Source organism: Petromyzon marinus, chromosome 12 (assembly GCF_048934315.1).
Source record: "Petromyzon marinus isolate PM22_M1 ecotype Great Lakes invasive population chromosome 12, UKy_Petmar_22M1.pri1.0, whole genome shotgun sequence".
Lineage (NCBI taxonomy): Eukaryota > Metazoa > Chordata > Hyperoartia > Petromyzontiformes > Petromyzontidae > Petromyzon > Petromyzon marinus.
Window position 1 is genome coordinate 9,600,508 of NC_133678.1, and position 14,873 is coordinate 9,615,380.

The window sequence follows — 14,873 nt, forward strand, 5'->3', positions numbered from 1 at the left end:
CTCAAGATTAAGCCTCCAACATATCCTTAGTGAGTCACGAGAGATCAATTTGCTTCAGACAGTAAGGCCATCACAATCATGGGTTTGTGGAAGACTGGAGGAAAGGAAGACTTGTAAGCAAGATGTCAGACGTGCAGTTAAACAAGGCCAAGGGCTTACACTGATTTTAACATTTTATCTACATAATGACACCTTGCCGATATTAACTATGTTAACCTATTTGTATTTTTTTTTATTATATCTTAAAGCTATTTTATATTCGATATTTATTCAACTTTATATACTTCAGCCCCTTGGTGTTAGTTAGACTTTTAACTCTTATTACTATAGTAAGACTTGTTTAAAACTTATTTAAGATTTTAGATTCCTATATGTTGAATGTATGCACCATCCTGCCAAAGTAAATTCCGTGTCGGTGTGAACTTTCATGGCGAATAAAACCCTTTCTGATTCTGATTCTGATTCTCAGGCTCCTGCTACATTTTGGGGAGATGTTAAATGGACCACACGTGAATTTCTAAAATTTGAAGCTAAAAGTATTTTGTTCTCATGCATATCTATTGCACTGCCAGTCACTGCGGCCTTCTCTGTGACATGTGGTTGCACTAACGAGTGCAAGGAATGTTTGCATCCCAGAGCAGTTCATTATGGTCATATATTATTTTATTGTTTCCCTTCTACGTGACTTTACCGAAAGAAGAACCAAGAATATGTTCATATATTTCAAACAAGTGAATAGATCATTCTCCAGAATGTTGACGTGTTTTTGCCAAGCGCACGCTGTAGTGTGGTTAAAGGCAATGTTCTACACGTATAAAAACGTGTGACCTTTAGTTTTGCAAAGGGTGGCATTTATCCATGTATGTGAAATATATGAAAGATATTGATTTAGTGGCAGAAATATGGTAGGGATGGAGAAGCAGATTAAGTAAAGTCTCCCAAAAGAATTAGTGGGCTCTAACATTATATTCATCACCTTTGCCATTCTTCAAACACAGTTGTTTTAAAAGAGCATAACGTGTGACATTAAGAACAAAAAATTGTATTCAAAGTCTGTTGTTTACACCTATGTAGTGTCGTAACAAAACTGAATTGTAAAAAAAAAATACGATCAAAATATAACATTTGTTTTTACATAAATATAATTTAAATATTGTAAACATCCGGATGATAAAATAGACAATTTGAGGGACCCAGAGAGCTTAGATTGTCATGAGCTCCCAGCCCCACACATTTACATGAGATGAACTTTACTTTCTGTTATAAAACGTTTTAAGCTTTCGCTACTCACCAATACCGTCTGGTTAAATCTCAAATACAATCATTTTAACAGATGGTGTAAATACCATTTTTGCTAAATAAGAAAATATCACGGTGGAAAACAAGTCAATATATGTGTGTGTGTGTGTGTGCACTGTGTACAAAGTATATTTTAGTAATATTTAACATTATCAATATTGACCACTCACTTCCATAATATCATCATCAAAACATTCATGAGTTCTATTTTTATATTTCAACATGGCGGTTCTTGGAGGAATCATACACAATTCCCACAATTCAACCAGTGTTAGAGTAATCACAATGTCTTCTGAGTACAATTCTCACCTTAAAATATTCATTCATTCAAATGGGATGCTATCGGAGATTCTGCCATGGAAATCTATGCAATAGAACGATATTCTATTGTGAGTCTATTGCCAATCAAGCTAAGCTAAGATTTGCCATTTACAGCTGGCTCGAGAGGTTATTCAAGGAAAATCATGGCAGCCAGAATTGTCATTAAATGCATTGCAATTGCAATATTCACAGAATGAGTGATTGCACCAAAATTCTGGCATGGCATTCAACTAAGTTTGGAGGGTTCATAGGGCGAAGCCAGCCCGGTGGGATTACCATTGAAACGTATGACTGATGCTTATATAATATATTACATAAATTCTGGCCAATATTGGCCCACTGGTAAGAGGACTGACCACTGCGACTACCACAAGCATCTCCCAGACTGCAACGTGGAACACCAGGACCACCAGCAGTCAGACTAGCAGGCCTATGGGGGGGTTAGTAGACTGGTAGTTCCACTGGACCTACCATTCCATGATATTAATGGTGGTCTGGGAGGTCCCAGTAGTAATTCTAATGGCCCTGGAGGTAGTCTGGATGGTCGACCCATTGAAACGTACAACAAAGGCATAAGCCATATGATTCAAAGGCGATTCTTCCCACATGGCCAGGCCCCATGAGCCTGAGCTGGCACACAGGCCTCCGTGTAGCCCGGAAACACCCCACGACGAACCCACAAATATTTCTGATCCTCCGATCCCATTCGGAATCTTATTTGGTTATAAGAATGAAATCGCAATACCTCGTTATAGTATCATGAGATTTGCTCACCTTTATGTAATATGATGAGATGCATGTTTTCATTATTGCCATATAGTGTTTTCTTATTGTTATATTTTTTCGCCATGCACGAAAACAGATGTAAACATTACATTTATTTTCTTTACTTGTTCTTGGTATGATATTTTTTTTTCTTTCTACATGACATAGAGATGGCCACGACATTATAAACCGGTGTTGTTAAAATTATGGCCTTTAATATTTGAAAGATGAAAATGTGGTGTGTGGCTATGAAGTGTCGTGCATAAATCAATATTCTGATTCCAATCACACAGAAGGTCGCAATAAAATAATTAAAACGCAGAGATTGGTTTCTCGCGCATGCATACTTATACGACCAGGTGTTTGCAAGGGACTGCTCTCTATATAAATGCTTAATGATTTCCTTCTTGTTTATTACGCTCTATGCTGAAGCTGTCTTTGTCGATGGTGAAAAGGCAATAAGAAAGTTATATCACACAGCATTGCCAAGCTTGGTTTGCAATCACGGACTTTGGTTCGCAATGGAGGTTTGCAATTGAGGGCTTGTGACTTGAGAACACGTTTTTGAGGGTGAATCAGTGTGACCCATCGCCATCACCTGGGAATAGTGGGCAGCCATGGCATAACTGCTACAAAGCCATTTGGAGGAAATTGGTTCAGGGGTATTAAACCAACTGGAGTGCTTGTGTTCTACTCCATTGGGCGCCATACTACAGCTTCACGACACTGGCAATTTAAAGGTCAGCTAAGTGCCATGTGCTGTGAGGCAAATTAGGGAAAAACCTACAGGCGCAGCTTCGCATCTGACCATCTGTAGCCGTGCATCTGTCACCAACAAATACAATAATTAACTGTAGTCCCGTCTGCCTGCAGTGGAAACGTCAGTGGGAATTGCAGACCAAGATGATGTATGTACCGGCTCCCATGTAACATCCGATGTCAGCATTTTGATAATGACACGCGATTGTAAAGAGCAGGTGGTATTTTTGCCGTGCGCCTGATTGCTCGTTCGCTTACCATGCATCATTTTGCGATTGAGCACATTAAGCCGATTTTGACAAAACTATGCAGTTTAGATAATTTTCGCAGTGGGTGTTTTCTGTAAATTTCATGACATTTGCACAATTAATCTCAATTATTCTGAACATGAAGGAAGATAATGTGCTTCTTATTTAGTTTCATTCCAATTGTGTTATATATCAAAACATTTTCAACTTAAAAAAAACTATAATATAGTCAATTCGTGCATATATAAAACATTGCAGTAATTTATTTTCCATTGATATTAGTCATTGTTATGCTCGTTTATTTGCATGTATTAGAACGCCTAAGATTGTCAATGTTTACATGACAGACATCGAAAAGGAATAATTATTCAAAACATTCATAAAAGTTAACATTTTTAACTCACATTTATTAAAATAACCTTTGCTATAACAATCCACGACTGGATGAAAACTTCCCTATGCCCTAAATTTCGATTTAAAGCTTTTGTGACTGCAATGATTCATCTTCTTTGGTTCTTTCGGTAAAGTCACATAGAATGATAATAAAATAATAAATTGATAAAATAAAATAACACAATAATATTCTCACGACGTTTCGGCCACAACACAAGCGGCCTTCATCAGGTGAAGGGGGCGAGACTGTCTGGTAGGACAGCGCTGGAGTGAAAGAGCCACGTTCAGATACGGCCTTTAAGCTTAGAGTCGCGGCATCTCTTCAGAAAGGTGAGAGACTCGATTAGTTGAGCCTTCTTATCCCGAAGTCTGTTGAATGATCTTAAGGATGTGTGGAATCCCTCCCCGTAGAGGCGGTTAAATTTCGATTTAAAGCTTTCGTGTCTGCAATGATTCATCTTCTTTGGTTCTTTCGGTAAAGTCACGTAGAATGATAATATGCCTTGTTGGTCATGGTTTAGGTTTAGGTTGGGTTTAGGTTGGGTTCTTTTTTACATAATTGACCATGCTCTTTAGTGCAGGTTTATGAAGGGGGTACCGAGGATCGTTGTAGATATCACTCACCACTGATGTTAACTGTGACCAAGCGTCAGGTTCAGGTTGCCAGGTTCATAGTGCAGCGCGCACTAACTACTGTGCTACCAAATAACTGTACAGTATTCATCGTTCTTCTAAGTATAACTTGCCAGATAGATTGAAATGAAAGGCAAGAATATAGAGCCATGTGCATTTATTTTCATTAAGAAGCTGCAGGTCTTTGTCAGGTTTTGGTAGAGCAGTATTTCATTGTGCATTTACCACTGGCTACAGACCTTCTCAGATGGCAGTCAGCGACAATTTACGCACACTATGGGGAAAAACTTTACACAGTGAGCAGTGGTTAAAATAGGGTTGTCTGAATGAGGTGGGCCTTTGGAGGGCTAAAAGTTTTAAATTGAAAACTTAAGAATGAGTGGCAGCCAAATAAGTGCTGGTGTGCAGATTCATTAATAATATATATTAATTTAGCTTTGAAGTGTATCCTTGCTGGCTTTGCTCACTTTCATTTAATGTATTTTTCTACTGGGCACTGATACATTCCACAGCCATGAATTAATGCTAAGAACATCTTCTAATGTAAGCTGTTGGAGATCTATAGGGCAAATTGTCAGTGAGCTTATCTCAGGCACTGGGCTACATTTGTTTAACACCCAAAGGGCAGGACTCCCTTGTAGTTTGTTTGGTCCGCAAGCAAACAGATGGCAAGCTCCCTCTGAATGATGGTTAACTCGTTTAACACTACTGCACATAACTTTGTCAGATAGCTAAACCCATGGCTATAACCCACCACCCAATAATATATAAGCAAGTTGCCTAATCATGTCATGTAACCTAACCAACCCTTTTTTTTCCTGCAATGCCACTTGACTTTCAATATTTTTTTATTCTTATTAAGTTTAGCAATACACCCACTCTAACATAGTCCAATTTAGCCAATATCTGAGTTCATTCTGTGGCACTCACTTATTATAAAAAAAAACCCCAGTCTGCACTTTTGGTGTGCTCTGCTTTTTAGCACATTGTTTACAGTCAGTTTTTTTTGTTCTTGTTTTCCCAGAGGCTGTGACCCCAATTGAACATGCCTGTAACCTTGTCTGAATTCTGTTGGTTTGACTTTAAAAGGCGTAACCATTTCCAATTACATTCAAGCTGACCTTTGTGACACAAGAGCAAATCCTGACAGTGCAAACTCATATACTTTGGACGTAACATATTGAGGAATACAAGTGTATCAAAATATACATTTTTTACGTTGTAAAACAGGGAATAATTGAACAAAATAGATAAAGTAATAAATAGATGCATACATACATAAAATATCAAAGTAAGAAATATGAAACTTACATGAAAGCCCACCATTATAACCTTATATGTTTCAATACAGACAGCATGCTGGCATATTATGTAATTAATGTTGCACACTGAGGCAAGACCTTGACAAAAAACATAACTTTCCAACCTGCCTCAATGCATTTGATTATCTAGTTTTGCCTTTCAAGATTGTGCAGGGGAAAAAACTACAGAACAAAGAACAAACTGTGGTACTGTGTTTTTATTGCATTAGTTATATTGCATCCTCTTTTATAATCTTATATTTCATTTGAATGTGTTTTGTGTACCATTGACCAATGGGCTGCGACATCATATCCATCACATCCAGCACAGTGTCTACTTCTTAATCATAAGCGTCAATTAGTTGTGTCCTCCTAGTTCAGCTTGACAAATAATAACAATTCAACACTCTTATGCCAGTCTTAGTCAATTTATAAATGTACAGGATACTTCATGATTTGTTAATCTTACATGTGTATACACCATTGCACATTCATGTAAATTAAATACATAATTGATGCACCCCACCTTATACTGGATGAAGGTTTTTAGTGTCGCCATTGAGTTCATTACATTTAATATTTTAGATACCGATACAGTCATATACGTGGTATGTTAATATTGCTAACTTTTCATTTAAATATAGCCTCAAAAAAAATCTGAATCTTTATACAGGAGAAAAAATATGAACTCTTCAAAATTCCATGTGTATATTATTTATTTTACAGTCTCTGTTTGCAAATGCACTGGATATTTTTAGAGTACAATGGTTCTTTCAATAATGGATTAGCATTTTTACTTTATATTGAAAATGAATGCGAGTTACACTAGGTGACAATAAGGTTGTATTTGTATTCTATTCTCTATCTATAATTGAGAATGTACCATGCAGGGAGGCAAGTCAGTTTACAATGTGACATATGGCACTAATTAAACGGGCAGTGTTCATATTCAACGCCCTAAATAACATGTGCCAGGACATTTGTACGTATAAGTAACTCACATCGGCAAAAAGGTCGCTGAACAATTTCAAACAGGACAATGCTTAATGATATGCGACCCATAGAATTATCTCTGCCCGATAAAATCTGGGTGATGTGGAGTACGACACTCACTGTCTGTCGCCCTGCATAATAACATGGGACACTTAAATAAATTAGGATTTCTATATAATCTTCAGGCAGAGAAAAAAATATTTGGCTGTACCCTTTTGCCCTCATACCAAGTGCTGTCTTTGTAAAATATTGATTGGAATTCTATTAAAACATTTCGTACCAACACTAAACTGAAATGTGATTCAGAGCATTTAAAAATATTGGCATTTTTGAAATGTGCGTGCACATGCCCTTGCCATTGGGTCAATATAAATGCTTAAGTGCAAATCTGCCATGAGACCCTTGGTGGCTTATAGTTAGGGAGTCAATTATTGGTTTTACAATGTGAAGATTGTATACAAAGTGTAATACTTTCTTGCATTGTGTTTCTTATAGAATTTTGTTTTATTAATGTATGAAAACTATAACTAGCATGCACATGATAAGAAATGGGCCTTCATGAGGTTACAACGTCAAAAACATTTCGTTAATTGTTTCTCATTTTTATATTTGGATAGTAATTAGCGACACGTTTATGAAAAGGCAATGATTTGAATGCTAATAGTGAATAATAAGGCCTTACATTTGCAAGTACATTTATGTTCTGATGAATAACTTACCGAAAAATAATCAAAACAAACCCACAGTATTTTTCCCTCTTGCTAAACAGTGACATATGACAATGAGATAATAGTTATTTGTCTTCACCATTACCATTGGCAAGTATTGCCTCAGTTTGTTTGCGAACAATAATTATCCATATCTTCCTATATTTTAATTGTCCATTACATTGCAGTTCCTGTGCACTCTTCTATCGCGTGGTTTCCATTACACACACCGACTTTACACCTCTTCCTTTGCCTTCCTCTTGCTCTTCTTCCCTCCATCCTTAACTTAAAGAACCACCTCGAAAATCGGTCTTCCTCCATCCGCCTCATGTTGCCATGCCATGGCAGAATTGTTCATTGTTGTGTTTGCTCATCACACTATTTTGCCTCTCATCCTTCAAACATTTCTTTCAGTTGCTCGTATCCTATTGGCTTTGCTCCTACCTCGAGTCCATGTTATTGCAGCACTACAGAATGCGTTTGTATGGGCATATTGTTGTGCATGAAACCTCCACTGCCACCTCACTTATCCTGCACCATTGCCTTGAAACTTTGGCAGAAGTCACCTCCTTTCAGCAACACAATTCGTATGAATTTATCTTTATAGTTTTCTATCCTTTGTGACCGTGCACGCCAAATGTTTAACACGTGGCTAAAAACGAGCAGGTTAAATTTGAACAACTGTCAGAAAATAATCACGGCAGTGTAATCATATATCAGTTGCTCTCTCTTCCAGTCTTGTTCGGAGATGTGTGCGGGAATCCCGGAGTGCCACCCAAAGCAATACTGCACGGCTCAAGCTTCAACATTGGTGACCGGGTCCACTACAGCTGTGTCGCTGGCCACATTCTGGAAGGACAACGTGCCCTCACCTGTACCTCAAATCCAGGGCGAGGAGCCTCGTGGGACCTCCCTGTTCCCGTGTGCAGAGGTAGGACCTTCAAAAGTCAAAGGCGTCCTCAATAGTGTTAATTATTATTATTTTGTTCTTTTTCTAAATTGTTATTCCAATTTTTCTGTTGGTATCATTTAGCAGGGCACAGAATCGATTCAGAAATCCTGCAGAGCGTTGCGACCCCGCGGGTATTCGAGATTGATCCGCAGAAACATTTTCGCACAGAACTTCTGAAATGTCTTCACGTGATCGTATTTATCCTTTTAGGGTGCTGAACCCGGAAACTTGGTTATGAGCCATGGCTTGCATGAGTGGCGAGTGATATCACCAACCTGCACTCAACAGCCCAACGAGTATGGTCAGCAGCCCCTATGACTGGCGTGGTGTGGGTGAACTATTCCTCTAGCATTGGATTTACAGATACCTGTAAATTGTATTATTTTACAATAATGCAAATGTTTGTCGTATGGCAATGAAAATAATATTTTCCATTCATAGAGCTGGAATTTAGCTAAACTATGTAATTAAAAAAATAATTTAATGTTTCTGCAGCTGTTTGTGACCAGGCTGAAACCATCACCTTGCTGGACGTGAGAATCTGGTTTTAGGCATGGACAGATACCGACATTAAATCCTGGATATTACCAGTTCTGGCAGAATGCTCTAATGAGCCCTGAGCCACCCAGACACCTCCACTCTTACAACAGGAGCTTAACTTACGGCGTTAGTATTTTGAACGGCACTTTTCACACAAGCCACTACTCGAAATCACGACTTGATATTTTTTCGTGGATACCTGCCGTAATTGTTGGCTGCACCTTAACGAACTGTGACATGAGTAGTGGCGGAAATGGATTTTTTTAAATTTTTAATCGGCCACATTGTAATCGCAAATTTGTGGAATTATTTTTTCAAAATTTAATAACAACAATGATCATTATTTAGATTACATGCTGAATCACCATCTTTCCAACAACAAGTGGTGGAATGATGTCCAATTAGCTACAATAAATTGGGCTTTTGTCTTTGATTTATTTACAAACTTGACAAATTTTATGTTGGAGAAAAAAAATGTTTTTTCACTTAGGTTCTGATTGAATGGTGCATATATTTTATTGCAATAGGTTCGTGGGTATAATTTTAGTTAACACCTATGTTTTAAAAAGTACTGTGCGGTATGTGCATTTGTTAGTCTTATGAGCTCATATTTGAAAATATATTAGAGCTTTGCAAAACAATGAAATAATTTAATTAAATAGTGCACACATATGGATAGACATATATCGTATAAAATTAGCTGCCAACTTATATATGTGTGTCAAAGTTACTTGGAAATCCATAATCTGAATAATTATTAGCTGACAGTAGTGTATTCTCCAAAGGTATACAGAAATTCTAGAACCTCTTCCTTGTTATTTTCAGCCCGAGAGTCTTGTGGTGGCACAATGCGTGGACCTGGAGGGATGATATCCAGCCCCAACTTCCCGTCGGAGTACGACAATGATGCGGACTGTACGTGGATCGTGCTGGCTGAGCAGGGGGACACAATCTCCCTGGTATTCACCGACTTCCAGCTGGAAGATCAGTATGACCTTCTGGAGGTGGAGGGAGCCGACCCTCACTCTATCTGGTGAGATTCCAAATTACCTACACCCTGGGCTGTTTGAGCATTAGAAGCCGCACACTAATTACGTCTAACTTTGAATATGGTGCGGCATATCTAACGGGCAATGGAAGATAATATAAATATTGTCATTTGGGGTTGGAGTGGTTGTGTGGTGGTAAGCACACTGCACTATGAGCTTAGTGATCTGAGTTTGATTCCTGGCAATGGCTAAAGTCAGCAGTAAATGATATCTGAGCTTCTCCCCAAAATCTGTCACCAACCAGCATTGACTAGCATGGTGAAGTATCGTCAAAAAACTCCCATGACCAACACGCCGAGGTGTCTTTTGCAATAAATGTTCTGCCTTTGGTTGTAAGTCTGATAATAGTAGTATTTCTCAACTTTTCAGAATCTCTTACCTTTCTTTTGTGTAGTATCTTACACTGCTACTTTCTCACTCTGATAATTAATTTTCCAAATTAATTGTGCATACTGATCTCACCACTTCTGATGCTTTAACTTAAATTCATGTTTTTTTGTCACATTGTATAGATACTTCAAATCTGCAAATGATGAGAAAACCCTTCGCAAAGATGTGCATTGCATGTACTAAAGCTCTCAACCTTCTACATTCTGCAAAACCACCAGTGCAGAAGAACTTTATTGGTGTCATTTTATATAAGCCCACTATCAATAAATAGAGACATTGTGGACAACTGACAGGCAGAAGTCTGAGAGCTTTTGTACATGCAATGCACATCTTGCTGTGTTGTTGTTAAATGTATTTTTGTATCGACTACCTTAACTCTGTCGTCCATGTCCTCCCTAAATCCGTTGCTGCAAAACTCCAGATAATACTAATGCCAGACTTCTGCCTTTAAATAGTGCTGCTGCCAGACTTATGGCTTGAACCCACAGTTCATATATCGACACTTCTCAAACCCTTTGCTTGCTCCTACATCGATCTGAAACCAGTTACAAGATTGTACTCGCTGTTTTAAGATCATGAATGCTCTTGCTTTGGCTTACCTCTGAATTATCATCTCACTCCACTCTCTGCAGTCTGAACCTCTTGGTGAAATATAATATAATTCTCCAAGCCCTGGGAAGTTACACCTCTGCTGCCCCTGTTGTTTGGAAGTTCTCTCCTCCTGGTTGTCTGCACTGCTAATTTATTCCACCTCTATGTCCAGACTTGACTCCTTCCTTCTCTATTCTGCCATTGATTAGTTGCTTTACAAATCACATTCTCTCTAAACTCGTTGCTTTTTCACCTTCATGCTAATCATCACCCATCCCTGATATTTCCCAATAGTTATTCACATCACATTACAATTCACCATCGGCGTGGGGTCACGTTGGTTGTGATTAATCTTGTGCGACGTGTGGCACTGTTGCCCAATTTCCCATAACCTCCGTTGGCGGCGACTGCATTCGTAAATGCTTTCAGTATAAGATGCCACGTACTTTAAAATCAATTCGTGAAAACATACACGACAATAAAGTTACACATCATGCATGTACTCAGACTTAAAACATCAAACGTTAAACGATTCATTGCATGTGCTTGTATTTGTACATATATGTGCATTCTAAAGTTAATCCCGAAAGGTGCCGCAGTGGTTAGAATGCGTGGCTCCCAATGAGAAGAATCTGAGCTCATATCACAGTCGGGTGTCCACTCACCCCTTCATCCCTGTGGGTTAATATCATGGCTACCACTTTGCGTCGAGTCCATAATGGGTCTCCTGTGGGTTTATAGGCTCCTGTCAAAGGAATGCAGCATTTCCCACACAAGCTCTGGGCTGTAAATGGGATGTGAACACTTGTACACACTGTTTGAGCAGGAAAAGGAACTTGAGGCGGTTGTTACAGGAAAGTATTTATATATCCAAAGCTTAAGACAGATGCTGTTGTGTTTATTTATTTACCGATTCGTACCATTTGCGGCAGGGACTTCAGAAGACTAAAGCTGCAGAACCCACTGTCATGCCCACTGCAGACAAGCTGTTCAGGCTCTTTCCCCACGTTAAATCAATCTGAAATAGAGATATTTACCCTTAACCCGCTGAGACAATACAAAAAAACAACTACTTCCCAAAAGCACTTTTGAAGTATGCCGTTGCTCAATCTCTTCTTTATCCCCTTAACTTACCTTAACACATTACCTTAACACATCAGGGAAGGGGAAAAAAAAACACTGAATTATGAGATGCAAGCATGTTATGGCATGTTTCTTAAAGAGACAGGTATGTTACATGCCACTGCAATTTATATTACTCATCATTAAACCAGGTGCAATTGCACATTTAAATACAATCTTAGTACTATTCCTTATGGTATATCACTGAGATTAAATGGTGCCATTATCTTCATTTCACACTGTCATTGTGAAGTTAATTTCCCACGTGGCTTTTCTGCACAGCTATGGAGTATATTCGCAATAGAAATATACATCAAGGAATTTAAAACAAATCTATTAGGCTCTATAGTTACTTTTTCTTTTACTTCTGGGTTCTTTATCCAGGAGCTGTGTACTCATTAGCTTGATATAAATATGGATTTAATGTTGTTTCTCTCTTCAATAAACCCGTTGTGAATAGCATGTCATTCCCTTGTTACATTTTGTGTCACCAGAATGACAGAGTGCAAATTAAATCATAGCTGCATAGAATTATAAATCTTTAAGGTTTATTATGGACATCACTGTATGCAAATATGCACAGGATATAGAAATGTTCAACTTTGATGCATTAATCTTTTGCACTTGCTTTGCATTGGAATTACTTTTGGATACGAATGTTTAATTAAATTAGCAATGCATTAGTTTAGATGAGTAATATTTGCAATGCGCTTATATTACAAAACCATTTTATATATGCTTGTACATTTTGGATCATTAGGTACAATTTATGAAACACAGAGTATCTGTAAAATAAATGAAGGCGAGTGGCTCTAATATTAATTTGTTTATTAACTTCAACACTTAAGGATATGGTACATTACCACTTACTCTAAATCGTTAATTCCACAACACGTTGAATGTCACTTGTATTCCTCAATCTTGAGACTCATGTAGGGCAACGTGTCCTCCTTCTTTGGGGGTGGGGGGGACTCTGACTTAACGGCAGGTGTTTGGGGCTTCCACTTCTTACATCCTCCTTCTTTCAACTCCTCCAACATCCCGATTAATGTTCTCTTCCGTTTCCATCCTTGCATATGTAACCCTTTGAAATTGAGGCTTTTGGGTTTGTGAGGGATTCGATGACAACCATCCATTTCAAGTCTATCAAAGGCCACGCACATTCGCTTGTTATTGCATGTATATCAATTGTTTACAAAGTACAATTTTGACCATATTATGAATAGATAAGAGATGGACTGATGTGGTACGTAAGGATGTGGAGCTGAGTGGACTTGCCTATAACTGGTACCAGCAGTCTCATGATTAGCCTCTCTGGAGGAGGTTCGTGACTGACGCTGCTGGGGAGTTGGAGGCAGTCGCCCTCCAGCAACAACAGAGGGCAGAGGAGCGGCGCTCACAACAACGAGCGGAGCGCTGGGCATCTAAAACGCAGACAGTTGGCACAGTGGGGAGCACAGTTGGTACATCTGCCAATCATCTCAGTCAGTCGACCCATGGTTCCTGGGTCTCTTCCGTGATCTCCTGCCAGCAAGCCTTCGACACTTAACGTGGCCTCGAAGTGCACTTTGAGTATTTGGCTGTGATAAATGTCCACACGATAAGCCACGACATTGAGCTATCATTTGTTGCTAGGTCGCTTCTGAAAAATAGCATATATAGTTCAGTGGGCCTTACCTGGTAAAATAAATAAATAAAATAGTGGTGAATGGTGGTTGTCGTTGTTGTGATGTGTACTGCATGTACATATTTATGGTCCACTTTAACGGTCTATATTTTCCAATGGATGCTTGTACAATGTTACTATTTAAGGAATTAGTGGTTTCACTAAATCTATTGGTCATCAAAGAAGGTAGCACAATTTTGATTTGAGGTGGCACAGTTGAAGCAATGAGATTTATAGACTTTCATGAGACCTAAATAGCGCTGAATTTATCGAACTCCAGTGAATAAATGTAATCATAAAATGCTCAAAACACGTTCACATGTATTCATGCATTTATGGTTAATATGCAAGTACCTTTGCAGTGACAAATTATCCGCATATAAACAAAGTGAACGTGTATAATTATAATAACATGTTGCCTTTCAAGAATCACACCACAGTAAACATTAGCAAGACATTTCCCCTGGGCTGAAATCTGCTTCAACATTGCAAGTCCTGTGGGAGGTCGATCATCACTTATTTAGCATTTAAAGATACATTCGCCGTTTGGTAACATATCGACAATGTTCATAACAAGTACACGGTTTTTAGAAAGTGAGATATTTAGTTTTACCCATACTGAATCGAAGATATACTTTCATCTTATTTAACTCTCAAAACTGCTCTAGAGGAGTTGTACACCCCTAGCTGCCTCTGCTATTTATTGGCGTAAAATAAATTAAAATGTTTTGCTCCGGATGACGCTGTAAAGTATTATCTGTATTTTTATTTAGCGTGCTGATTTTAAAGGTGCATTGAAAAATATGATACTCCGACTGATGCTTCTGTTGTGGAGTAACTCATGCAGCCAGCTATGGCTCTAGGATTTGGTGTTACATGTTATTTATGTAGTTTATTGTAAAAAAAATTCGGTCACAGTCCCTATGATCACTGTTACGTTGCAATTATGGCTTTATTTTTTGGTGATTTCGAAAACGTTTTTTGGTTTGGACATGTTTGTTTTGTTGTAGTACGGAGTTAGACTGATGGCCTTAAGCTATGTTTTCTTGTGGTTGTTGTTGTTGTTTGACTTGCATCCCACTGGGATTTTTTGCACACAGCGTTGGTGTACGGTGCTTTTTTTCAGGAATATTTTGCTGTTTTT

The 14,873-nt window shown here is 38.4% G+C and overlaps 1 protein-coding gene across 1 annotated transcript in view; it reads left to right on the forward strand.

The window, feature by feature from the left end:
• The window catches only part of LOC116941582 (CUB and sushi domain-containing protein 3-like), a 409,001-nt gene that overhangs the window by 133,173 nt on the left and 260,955 nt on the right, over window positions 1-14,873 (forward strand). Inside the window, exons 4-5 of the mRNA XM_032952774.2 lie at window positions 8,156-8,350; window positions 9,737-9,944. Coding sequence (XP_032808665.2) covers window positions 8,156-8,350; window positions 9,737-9,944 — 403 coding nt within the window. The remainder of the gene's footprint in view (window positions 1-8,155; window positions 8,351-9,736; window positions 9,945-14,873) is intronic.